This window comes from Oryctolagus cuniculus, chromosome 5 (assembly GCF_964237555.1).
Source record: "Oryctolagus cuniculus chromosome 5, mOryCun1.1, whole genome shotgun sequence".
In the NCBI taxonomy this organism is placed as follows: Eukaryota; Metazoa; Chordata; class Mammalia; order Lagomorpha; family Leporidae; genus Oryctolagus; species Oryctolagus cuniculus.
The window spans coordinates 85,025,582-85,038,879 of NC_091436.1; the positions used below are offsets into that span (position 1 = coordinate 85,025,582).

The 13,298-nt window shown below is 37.1% G+C and overlaps 2 protein-coding genes across 4 annotated transcripts in view; one reads left to right on the top strand and one right to left on the bottom strand.

Moving 5' to 3' along the window:
• RARS2 (arginyl-tRNA synthetase 2, mitochondrial) overlaps nucleotides 1–13,298 on the top strand; it is an 88,985-nt gene that overhangs the window by 70,753 nt on the left and 4,934 nt on the right. The gene's annotated exons all lie outside the window — the stretch shown is intronic.
• The window catches only part of SLC35A1 (solute carrier family 35 member A1), a 45,591-nt gene that overhangs the window by 3,813 nt on the left and 28,480 nt on the right, over nucleotides 1–13,298 (bottom strand). For all 3 annotated transcript variants that reach the window (XM_002714566.5, XM_070073803.1, XM_070073802.1), the window contains 5 exons: nucleotides 9,206–9,365; nucleotides 8,758–8,910; nucleotides 3,544–3,610; nucleotides 1,796–1,972; nucleotides 1,259–1,393 (listed from right to left, as the gene is read on the bottom strand). In XM_002714566.5, the coding sequence (XP_002714612.1) occupies nucleotides 1,259–1,393; nucleotides 1,796–1,972; nucleotides 3,544–3,610; nucleotides 8,758–8,910; nucleotides 9,206–9,365 (692 nt within the window). The remainder of the gene's footprint in view (nucleotides 1–1,258; nucleotides 1,394–1,795; nucleotides 1,973–3,543; nucleotides 3,611–8,757; nucleotides 8,911–9,205; nucleotides 9,366–13,298) is intronic.

Genomic DNA, 13,298 nt, shown 5'->3' on the forward strand with positions numbered 1-13,298 from the left:
TAATATTTTTCCCTCTTTCATTCTGGCTTTCAAATACATAAATAAATCTTTTTAAGATATCTTTTTTAAAAATTACTATAGGGCTGGCAGCTGCACTGTGAGACAGCAGGATAACCTGTTGCCTCTCAGCCCCAGCATCCCATATGGGTTCTAGTTGGAGTCCTGATGGCTCCACTTCCTATCCAGCTCCCTGCTAATCGCCTAGGAAAATCAGGGAAGGAGGCCCAAGGAATTGGGCACCTAGCACAACCATGAGAGAGTGGAAGAAGCTTCTGGCTCCTGGCTTTGTCCTGGCCATTGAGGCCATCTGGGGAATGAACCAGTAGATGGAAGAGCTCTTCCTCTCTTTCTGTAACTGCCTTTTAAATAAATAAAGTCTGCTTGTATATGTAACAGATGCCAATTTTAAAATGCAATATAAATATAGGCCAGATTTTTTCCTTTCATTTAATGTAGATATTTGATTTTCCTCATACTTAGTCTATAATAACATACCAACATAGATCCACTGTGTTCCTCTATTTTGTGTAGCTTTTCCTCTGCTGTTTTCTTAATTCTTCCCTGAGACTGCACTCCTTTTTTTTTTTTTTTTTTTTTTTTGAAGATTTATTTATTTGAAAGACAGAGTTACACAAAGAAGGAGAGACAGAGAGAGAGGTCTTCCATCTGCTGGCTTGTTCCCCAATTGGCTGCAACAGCCAGAGCTGTGCCGATCCAAAGCCAGGAGCCTCTTCCAGGTCTCCCACGGAAGTACAAGGGCCCAAGAACCCAGGCCATCTTCCACTGCTTACCCAGACTATAGCAGAGAGCTGGATCAGAAGCGGGGCAGCCGGGACTCGAACTAGCACCCGTATGGGATGCTGGCACTACAGGCGGCAGCTCTACCCACTTCGCCACAGCACTGGCACCAAGACTGCACTCTTTCCACTTTTTTTAAACTATCTTTCTAGACTAGAGCATAAGTCCCCTTCCTGTTCCGCCATCTTAATCCAGTCCCAAAACTGCTCTCTCTGATAACTGAGTAGCCCTCAGTTTCACATAGAATCAGCAGTTATCAGCTTATTCTCTGGGATCTATTAAACTATTTCTTACCCACTTCATACAACTGTGAACTGTTGAACTTAAAGGATAAATTATTTTAACAAAACTAGGCATTCCTAGAAATACTATGGCTACGTGCCATTTTTAAGAAAAGAAATGAACTGTGGAAGCGAGATGCTCTTCTACGTTAACAGCTTAATAAAAAAACAGGACATACTTATCTGTAATCCAAACAGGGTCACTGACGCGATGGTAGAAAGCACAATGGCTGCTGCAGCAGAGAAGCCTTTCATGATGTTGTCTGTGTACTTGACCACCACAGAAGTGTAAAGGCCTCCAACACTTGCCAGAACTGGAAGACAGAAAGAAAATCTTAACACATCCCCAAAGATGCCATCCTAATATACCTAGGAAAAGGAAAATACTCTATTTCCCTTAGAAGCAATCATCAGAGTTTGTACTAAAAGTGAATAGTAGTTCCTAGATAACATTGTTTCTCAGATGCCCCAAGAGTTATGTGTTCTACTAAATTGTACACATTTATTGCTAACACATTAGACACTTTTGATTAGAAGTCAAAATTGCTTTGGGATATCTATGCCACAAAAGTAAGTCAATAAAGCCAAAATTAGTTTTTCAAACTAGTACTCACAGTATGAAAGGAATAATTTCAAAATGCTATAAAAGGCTTGAAGTAGACACCTAGCTTGAACAAAAAGCATCTATACAGAACCTTTAATTCATGGATACTTACAGATGACAAACCAGACATAATGTGTGTAACCATAGAAAAATCCTTTTTCTTTAATTTCAGCTCCATCTGACAAGTACACGCCAACTAATGTCACAACAATCCCTGACAGATACATTTGAATATTTCTAACCCAAAGGGATGTGTCTGAACTCTTTAAAACTTTTTCAAAATATACTCCTGAAAGAAGAAAATTAGACATAAAATATTAAAGACATTATGAATTGATTTATAATGTCTTTTTATACATAAATGTTATATAAAAATGTCTTTTTTATAACCATACATATACATAAAGCATATGATTTGAGGAGTAAAAATACTTGTTAATTAAATGTGTATTCATTATATAGATTGTGAAACATGATATACTTAATATTACCTAACTGCATTTTTACAGAGCATACATATTAATAATTAAGGGAACTTTATAAACTATATTTAACAGGGGCCTGTTAAATTATTTAAAATATTTTCTCTATTGTAACAGTAAGAAAGATCACAAAAGCTCTTTTTACTCTTTAGGAGAAAATGAGACTACTTTGGTCAGCTGAAAATATCACTATTATCTGCCTAGTTAGTAATACTCCTCAGTTTGTACAATAACCATATAATCACCATTTGGAATTTTTTCAGAAAATACAATCAAAATCAAATTTAAATAGCATTTGTAAATGAAGCCATTTTCCTTTAAAGCAGGTTCCTAGAAGCCAAGTGCATATACAGTTTCAGAATGACCAGGAATTTCCTAATCAAATAATAAATTTTTCTGGGGTTGAAGATACATTTTTTTTTTTTTCAGATACTCCAATAGAGTACATGAAGCTCCATATGCTCAAACAATTACATTCCAGTCTTATAAATTTTATACTCAAATGAGTGCATGTTTAACAATGACATTACAATTTTAACTATAATTATCCTGTTACAGTCTTAGCAATTGAAAAGTCTAATTTAAAATAAGATTCTTTTAATGAATATATGTTCGAAGGATCCAAAAAATGGGAATAAACATAAAACAGTAATTCTTATTTCCACCTTTGACTTTACATCTGGGAAAACCAAAACCCAGTGCTTTGTTACTCCCAAGAATAAAGGGATATTAAACTACCTTCAGTTTCCTCAATTGATCATAGAGAAGCTAAACTAAAACAGTCTTAAATATCAACATTTAATTTTTCAAAAATACTACTAAAAATCAAACATTTTATTTCTAAGGTGACTCAAATTTTGTACCTAATTTGTGGGTCCTAAGAATAAGATGTTAGCATGATACTCATTAATTAAGTATATTCCTAAGTTTAGATTTTCTCCTTATAAACATCTTATTTATAAGCAATATTTTACTTCCATATTCAGCTTACTTTCCTAGTCAAAGAGTCCTGGGGCCAGCACTGTGGCGCTGCAGGTTAAATCCCTGGCCTGAAGTACTGGCATCCCATATGGGTGCCGGTTCTAGTCCCGGCTGCTCCTCTTCCGATCCAGCTTTCTGCTATGGCCTGGGATAGCAGCAGAAGATGACCCAAGTCCTTGGGCCCTTGCACCCACATGGGAAGACCCAAAAGAAGCTCCTGGCTCCTTCCTTTGGATCGGCGCAGCTCTGGCCATTGCAGCCAATTGGGGAGTGAACTAGTGGATGAAAGAACTTTCTTTCTCTGCCTCTCCTCCTCTCTCTGTGCAACTCTGACTTTCAAATAAATAATTTAAAAAAAAAAAAACTAACAGAATAAAATGATACTTTTATGATTTACCTGCAAATCCTGAGCATAATACAGCAATAGCTATTGCACCAAATCCTAATAATGGATTCTGTTCCACCTGAAATATTAATATTTAAGTTACTTTAGTAAGTAATACATAAAATTCATCCATGAGTAGAGATACACACAAAAAAAGTTATAGTTCTACTAAAACTATGCTCCATATTAGAGTTAACTATTCCATACAATAGATAGGGCCAAACAAAACACAAAGACCAGCCCAGAAATTTATCAAAGTACTTGATTTCAGTTAAAATGTGTCTGTCCCTCAAGTCATAGCCATATTATATGCTTAATATGACATGTATCCCTCCTGATTCCTAATACAAGTAAATACTCTTGGCATACTTTTGCAAAGTCAGTCTGCATAATTTTGTTTTCCACAACCAGTCTAATTCAAGGCTTTATAGCATCGACCCTGGAAATGGTATAATAACAACTTATTTATCCCTTATCATTCAAAAGATGAATTGCTGGCCTTTAGATTCCCAGTTTTAGGTACCAGATAAACTGTTATTTTCATATAATGAATGAATATGATTCATATTTCTGGTTTAAACAGTTTTACATATAAGAGAAGTTGAAAAGTAAATATACTATGAGACAAGTGGTAAGAGCTGCTTGTATATGGCATCCCAATCTATTGTATTTCAACTTTTTTTTTCTGTTTTCCATAAGCTAATGCCTCAGGAGTTTTCACTACCTTTCTTGAGAGAGAAATACTGCTCAATACCATCCCTGATACTAGAGGGTTGCAATACATGACTTAATATGACAAGGAAACATACACTTTGTTTAAAATATATACGCCTGATGTAAGGAGAGTACTTTATGGTAAGTACCTGAGAGAGAAAAGTTGAGTCTAAGTGTTTACATGAAGATTAAAGGAGAAACAGAAGCCATTAGAGACCAGTGGTTCTCAAACTATGGTCCCTGAGCCAGCAGCAGCATTATCACCTGGGAACAAAATGTTAGAAGTGAAAATTGTCAGGCCTTACCCCAGACTTCCTGAGTCATAAACTGTGGAGATGAGCCTGGGAGTTTGCTTTAACCAACCCTTCTAATTTGATTGTGATATACACTAAAGTTCAAGAACCACTGCTATAAACTACAGTTGATTAACACAGATACTTTCCTAACATGAATTACAAGACTGGCAATAGATAGGAGAAGAAGGAATCCTAGAATGAGCATTCAGTTATCCCAACATTTGCTAGGAAGCTAAAACTGCTAAAAACAGCAAGCCTGACAATTCTTGACCTGCTTTCCCACCAGTCTACTCTCTCTACAGTTAGGAAAAACAGTAACAGAAACCGCTTCTCTGGACATAACTGATAAAAAACTGCTAGAGTATGAAATGGCCACAATGGAAGCTTTGGAAGAAAGGAAGCATTTCATCTTAGCATGAGCCAAGCTAAATACAACAGACCAAAGAGATGTGCTCCAAGTGTCAATAAATCAAAATCAACAATATAAAACTTCAAGTTTGAATTCCCTAGCTAGTGAGAAAGCAAGTCAAGAGTGATAAGGAGGTTCTGGTGAAGAGTAAAGCAGAGTACATAAAGAAATCCACATGATCAAATAAGATCTCATCTCTGAATTCCAACTTTACAGCAGTGAAAGAACTGAAGTGCAGATCAGCAAGAGAAATGTAACCAGGAGAATAACACCAAGAAATGGAAAACTAAGTTAAGTGGAGATTTCCAAAAAAAATACTTTAAATCCTTAAAGGAGGCTTTTAAAAGTATGCTTATTCAGGAAGAAAAGACTACGTTTCTTTAGCTGGATAATATACTCTTAGATGGCAAGAAAAAGAGCTGCCCAAATCTAGTCTCCAATTTCCCTGTGAATAATGATTTTTAAATAAATTAAGGGGAACTAATGTCCAAGACCTCTACTTTGCTATCAAGACAATCTAGCTAAATTAATCAAAAGGTCTCTACTAAGAAGAGTTGGTTAGTTTATGTAAAGCACTTAGAATAATACTAGTATTAAGTAATTATAGCTGTTACTGTTCTGTTGATTACAATGTTAGAACACACTTAACAGATGACTGGAAGCACTTAAAAACGTTAATGGTAATTAATGGAAAATAATGTGGCTTCCCGAAGACTGAGACATACCAGATCTCCTTACTGAAAGATTCCTAGTATTCAGTGAGGAAGGGAATTCCAGAGACCATGTTTATGAAGAAATTTGACAGAACTGCACAATATTTTTGTAGCCAAAATTAGTGAGGATAACAGTACAATGAATACTCATACAGAAAAAATGCTAATTAATAGAACAAAATCAAGCTAGAACAACCACCAGCACCTCCTTGCCAGCCATGTGAACAAGCCACCTTAGAAACAAATCCTCCAACCCTAGTAAGAACTTCAGTTGACTATAGCCCATAGCCAATGTCTTGAAGGCAACCTTTTAAGAGATCTTAGGCCAGAACCACTGAGCTGAAGTATCCTCAGTTCCTGACTCATAAAAGCCATGAGAGATCAAAGGCTTGGTTAAAAAAAATCAGAAAAGGTCTAAAACACACAGCCACAAACTCTGATCCTGTTCTAAAATTTTCAGTGAAGACTCAAAACATTCTTTAACTCTAGAAGACATAATATGCAAAGGAAAGCTAACGAAGAGAATTCAAGGGGCTGAACAATAACTCAAAGCTAACTAGATAAGCTGTAAGTATATAGACACATCCTATCTTTTGGTTCAGAATAAGCCCACTACACAAGATACATTTGAGATAAACTCTATATGAAACAGCTACATGTGGTTGTGTATAACCAATTATAAAGTGGATACCTCACTTCCCCAAATAAAGATGCTAAGTATCAAACTACCTTACACAACTCAGGCAAGGTCTGATAGGACAAAGGTTTAGGACATACTGAAAGACAGTTTTCTAGAAGAAAAATATAAGGAAATGTTGGGCAGGAAGCAGTATCAGGAAGGCTCTGTTGAGAACTATATTATAGAAAAAGGATTGTTTAGGGTCTGGCACCGTGGCTCAGCAGGTTAAAGCCCAAGCCTACAGCACCAGCGTCCCACATGGGTGCTCCACTTCCTATCCAGCTCCCTGCTAATGCGCCTGGGAAAGCACAAGGAAGATGGCCCAAATCCTTGGGCCCCTGCACCTACATGGGAGACCTGAAAGAAGCTCCTGGCTTCAGCCTAGCCCAGCCCTGGTCATTGTGGCCATCTGGGGAATCAATCAGCAGATGGAAGACCTCTGTCTCTACCTCTCTAACTCTGCCTTTCAAATAGATAATTTTTTTTTCCAAAGGTGGGGGTAGGGGGAGATTGTTTAAATGGAGGTCAGGATAGGGGAGCAAGGATTACTCAGGGCTGGCGCCGCAGCTCACTAGGCTAATCCTCCGCCTAGCGGCGCCGGCACACCAGGTTCTAGTCCCGGTTGGGGCGCCAGATTCTGTCCCGGTTGCCCCTCTTCCAGGCCAGCTCTCTGCTGTGGCCAGGGAGTGCAGTGGAGGATGGCCCAGGTGCTTGGGCCCTGCACCCCATGGGAGACCAGGAAAAGCACCTGGCTCCTGGCTCCTGCCATCGCATCAGCGCGGTGCGCCGGCCGCAGCGCGCTGGCCGCAGCGGCCATTGGAGGGTGAACCAACGGCAAAGGAAGACCTTTCTCTCTGTCTCTCTCTCTCACTGTCCACTCTGTCAAAAAAAAAAAAAAAAAAAGAAAAAAGAAAAAAAAAACTGTACTCAAACATTTATATGGAGTTAGTAAGGATTTGAATTATTCTAACAAGAACAAAGAATGACAACAGGTAGTGACAAGAAGCTATATCCTGTTTAAAACACGAGAATTTTCTAGAAGTAATTTCCAAAAGTAGGATATGCTTCCTACAGCTCCCCACTAAGCTTTCCACATATACTACCTATATGAAGCAGATGTAACATGGTTTCTAATGGCATAGGTATCACTTAAAGGTCACAGTTAACTTCTAAAAAAATTTTTTCACCTGTATTTGAAACAGAGGGAGACAGACATCTTCCATGCTGATTCAATCCTCAAATGCACACAACAGCTAAGGCTGGGCCAGACTAATGTCAGGAGCCAGAACTCACAATCTGGTTCTCCCTTGTGGATGACAGGGACACTGCTGCCTCCCAGAGTGCTCATTAGCAGAAAGCTGAGTTGGAAGAAAAGTGTTAGGGACTCAAACCAGGCACTCCATCATGGGAAATGGGGATCCCTAACAGCATCCTAACTACTGTGCCAAACACCAGACCCCATATTTAACTGTTAGGTGTCTTATTTTCCAAAGAAATTATCTGAAAGTCTACAACTGAGTTAAATGTACCCTATATATTTGGTAAATATTTTGAAATGTCATCAAGAAAATGATCTTCTGTATCATCTGAAGGCAATAAATATTAATCTAAAACTCATTTTCTGAAAACAAAACAAGTACCTCTCCACCAAGCTGGAGAGTAACTGCTAAAAATATACAGAATTCCAGTTTTCACAGGCACTCCATACATTCCCAGCTGTCTTCTATTCCTAAAAAAAACCAGTCCATTTGCTAAACGTTGAAGAGTGATTGAGCAGAGAAACTGCTGACCTTAAGAAAGTCATTCACTACAGCTACATTTCCTAATTCTTTTGGGGGAAATAACTGATTGGGTATGTACCCTAACATTCACTCTTCAAAACTTAAAGAAGTAAAGGTCATTTTTGTCCTGTTTTATCAATTATGAGAACATTCCTCCCTTGTCATCCTCTTCATCGACAGTAGAAATATGTGCCAAAGAGTAAAAGACTGAGTTGAGGGAGAAGATGAAAAGTCAATGGAAGAAACCTTTCCCAGTGTTTCTGAGGTATAAAGAGCCCCAACATTCTGAAATACACACTGTATGGAAACAGGCACAGTGCTAGTCACAAGGTAGCTATTAATGTTATCTCTTTGGACAGTCACCTCCTTGGACTGCGATTTTCACATCCATGAAACAAAAGGAATATAATACATTACATTTAAGATACCTGCTATCCCCAATACATTTTACACATTCTCTAAGAAACCGAAAGCAACTATTACCATCCTTAGTAACATTCTAAAGGAAAAGAGTTGATCTATAATATGCAAAGATTATTTTAAATCCAAGAAATACAATCATGCTGCATTTGTATCAGTGTGACTATTTGAAATATATAAAATAGGAAGTTTCCTGTTTTGGTTTATTTCTTACCACAACTTTTGTAGCTTGGGCTGGTTTCCACTGTACAAGTGTGACTCCACCACAAAGCATAAAAACTGAAATCCACTGTAATTTGCTGAGTGTCCTATTTAACATTAAAACAGTACATAATGCAGTACAGGGAATCTTCAACTGATAGGTCACCTAGAAACAAACAGTAAGTTAATAAACTCATTTAATACAAGCGTACTTCAGAATGTTCATGGGAAATGGAATCAAAAGATAATGATTTTGATGCAAAAAATTCTAAGTCTATGCATAGTTTTTTCATAAAATTCATTTTCTATAACTTTTTAAAAATGACTAGAATTAGTCTCTGAAACAAATATATTATTTCTGATAACAGAATTAATAAAAGAGTTAATAAAAATCTTTGTACTATAGAAATGCTTTTTTTTTTTAAAGATTCTGTGCTTTTATTCTCATTAGTTCCACTTACCTGGTATACTGCTGCATCTAGATTGCTAAGGGCTAGGAAGGCCATGTTGTTCTGAACAGCATATACCAGTGATGGTACACTTAATTTCATCAGTTCTTTGGGGCTCCCAAAGACATTTTCACTTAGAGACGTCTTGAATCTACCCAGACTACCAGTTTCTCTTGGAAAATAAAAGAGGTAGAGGGAAGGTTGATAGGGAAGAAAATAAAACAACATTCTTTTAATAAGATTCCTTCACACACAGGACAACTATATTGTTTTAAGGCCATTAATGTAATTTAGCACACACTTTAAAAACTTACCAACTAATTGTAGATTTGCTAAACACAGAGTGATGCATTCCCACGTGAAAATTTCTATTTGGAAAAATATGACAACCAGGTTTACACCATTAACCTCTGTTCAGAGCTCCAAGAATTTTTAAATATATGAAGAATGAGACAGCAGGAAAAAAGGATTGTTGATATCACCTATAAAAAATTAACTGTCAGGACCGGCGCTTTGGCACAGCAGGTTAACATCCTGGCCTGAAGCACTGGCATCTCATATGGGTGCCTCCCGATCCAGCTCTCTGCTACGGCCTGGGAAAACCGTAGAAGATGGCCCAAGTCCTTGGGCCCCTGCACCTGCATGGTAGACCCAGAAGAAGCTCCTGGCTTCAGTTTGGCGCAGCTCCAGCTGTTGCGGCCAACTGGGGAGTGAACCATTGGATGGAAGACCTCTCTCTCTCTGCCTCTCCTCTTTCTGTGTAACTCTGACTTTCAAATAAATAAATAAATCTTAAAAAAAAATTAACTGTCTGCCACTGTAACCATAAAGCATCAAGTTCACCCTTATTTTATAAATATAAATATTAAAGTATTAAATATTAAAATATTTCATATTTTAAGGTTTTTAAAAATTAAATTTTCATTGAAAAGTAGAAAAGGGTTTTGGTAGTTAAGGAAGTTACCAGGGTTAGCAATTAGTGATTTAGATAAATATTATTTGCAAATACATTCAGTGCTTATGAAAGACAGCAGTAGTATGATATATTACAACTTAATATATCTGTAAAATTCTGTAAGAAATCTGAGTAATCTAATCCCAACAAATGCAAGCTTTATGTGTAATGTATATCATTTACTACTTGACTGCACATTGATTATGCATACTCATAACTTTTTATTTTTGCTCAGAAGGAACTGGCTAATCCAGCTCATATTTCACAATTATAAATCAGCTTACTTATTTCCTGAAAATAAAAATAAAACAATGTTTAATATAAGCATCAACAGTGTTTAATAAGCATCAATGGCCCCAAAGAAGTACTTAACAAAACGGTCCTAAATGCAATTCTCAGTATCTTCTTGAAGATCATAATACTTAATGGGTGAGATAGTTCTATTTCAACTCAAACTTCAGGATAATCACACTCAGTTTTCTTTTGGTTTCTTTTCTTTCTTTTTTTGGCTAACAAATTATAATCAACAGTGTGACTTGAATTTTTTCTTATTTAAAAACTACAAAAACAATTACCTAAGTTATGGGGGGAGCAACAGTCCATCATGTCAAATTGGCTACGTGTGCCCATGTATTCATTGCAGAATATTCCACCCCCAAGAAAATGCTTAAGACAGGAAATCTGGCCAAGGCACAGAAACAGAAGACATCCTTCTTAGGTACAGATCTTTTCCTGTTGCCAAATTCAACACCTCCACTCGACAATGGTAAGGCTATATGCTGAAAGGTAATGCACACAGCCTGGTGGTGAACTACACTCATATCAGAAGAGGTAGAATTACCAAAGATCACTCTCCTGATAGACGATACAGTGGAGTTTGCTAGGTTTCCAAAAATTGGCCCCTTAAACTCGTTTTTTTTTTTAACTTCTCCTCAATAAAAATCTAAACTATCCTATACATTTTCCTGACAAAGAGTAGAAAGAATATTTCAAGAATGCTTTCCCTTCAATTTTAAAAAAATTGAAGAAAACTTAAAACAGGGGAATCATGGGGGTCCATCTTAACAAGATGATATATTAGAAGACAACTTCTTCTAATATTTTTCTTCATCACAGTTATCACTAGTATTACATGATAGCATGGGTATAAATCTTACAGATGGTGTTAAGTACAGGATACTACTTTCACTGTACTATTTTTTAGTGCACTTCTAAAATGCTTATACACGGATGTATCTTCAAAATGGGGCTGGCACTGTGGCATAGTGGGTAAAGCCGCCACCTGCAGTGCCAGCATCCCATACGGGTGCCAGTTCAAGTCTCTGCTGCTCCACTTCCGATCCAGCTCTCTGCTATGGACTGGGAAAGCAATAGACATGGGAAGCCCTGAAGAAGCTCCTGGCTCACGGCTTCAGTTTGGTGCAGCTCTGGCAGTTGCAGCCATCTAGGGAGTGAACAGCGGATGGAAGACCTCTCTCTCCCTCTTTCTGCCTCTGCCTCTCTGTCTCTGCCTTTCAAATAAATAATTAAAAAAAAAAAAACAACAACAACAAACAACAACAACAAAAAATCAAAGTGGTACCCTTAAAGAACTAATGATAGGTATTTGTTTGTGCTCTCCCCAACAATGAACCTCCTCCAGTATCCACTTAGCTCTCATAAAATTCTTCAAGGTGAATCCTCTTTAAATATACTTATTTATTTGAAAGGCAGAAACAGAGAGATGAGAGAGATTTTCCACCTACTAGGTCACTACTGAAGTGACTTTTGCTAATCCTCAGCTATGGACAATGCCATTTTACCCTCATCCCTTAGAGTAGTACCAATGACTTTTCTGGCCCTCCACAGTACGGAGTTGATTTTTGCCCTGTCAGAACACAGGATCCAACTGCTACTGTAACCACTATGCCTGCACTAATAATCAAGGTTGCTGTAGTCTCTTTTTTTCCCTATAACTTTTCTTCTTCCTCAGGTTTTCTCCCTCATTTTTCAGCTTTCACATAGCAAGAAAGACTGAGAAAACAAACTGGCAACCAACCTAAGTACTGTTTTCCTTCAGTGTGGCAAGCCAGTGAAGTGTAGCATATCAAGATTAAATCTTCAGGGGTTTGTCTCTTTTAGCCATATCTTTTTTATTGAATGCTTAGGAACTATTTTTTCCACTGCCAGAAAAGCTTACATATCTTTTTCTAGTTCCTTCTCTAATGCAATTATTAAAGAAACCAAAGTATATCAGAATACTAACTACTTAAAAGCTCAAATTTCACCATAGTACCTTTCAGTTATAGCAATGTTGCGCGCACACACACACACACACACCCTACATATATTTGAAATAAGCTGCAGATGCCAAAAGAATAGAAGACAACAAAAAGTTCAACAACAGAAAAAAATGTCAGAAAGTAGACAAGAGTTTTAGCAGGCTTAAGGAAGAATAAGTAGAATTCTAATCACACAAAAAGTTAAAAGAACAGGGTTAAATGACAAGTATATATTGGATTAAATCCTGCTTAACATAGTTACTAAGAAAACAGCTCCTAAGCTTTGTATTTAGCTTTACTCACTAAAGTTATTTTAAAAAACGTACATGAGTGATCAATCTTCCAAAAAACATTAGTATTCATCTATCCTTTTACTACTAAGCAGACAAAAATAAATTATCAATTCTAAAAATACTGTAGCCTGGAATACACTATGTAAAAGAATCAATAAAAATAGATGCCATATATTCATTTTCCTGATACTATGTTTTCTTGGAAATCAAGTCACCAGCACCTTAATAAACACCTTTTGTTAAAAACAAATTTATTAAATTTGTTTTAACCCCCTACTGGAATGCCTTTGTTTGAATTCTGGCTATGATTCCAGCTTCTTCCTATTGTGTACCTGGAAGGCAACAGATATTACTTGAGTCCCCATTACCCACATGGAAGACCCAGACTGACTTCTGTGCTACTAGCCTCAGGTTGGCCCAGCACATCCCGGGTTGTTGCAGGCATTTACAGAGTGACCCTACAGAAAGAAGCTCATTCATACTCTTCATACTCTATTCTACTTTTCAAATAAAACAAGAATATATAAAAACTGTAAAAACAAATTTAGTTTTAAAATTGACATTGCTAGGTAAGAGAACTAAGAAAAAATACACAC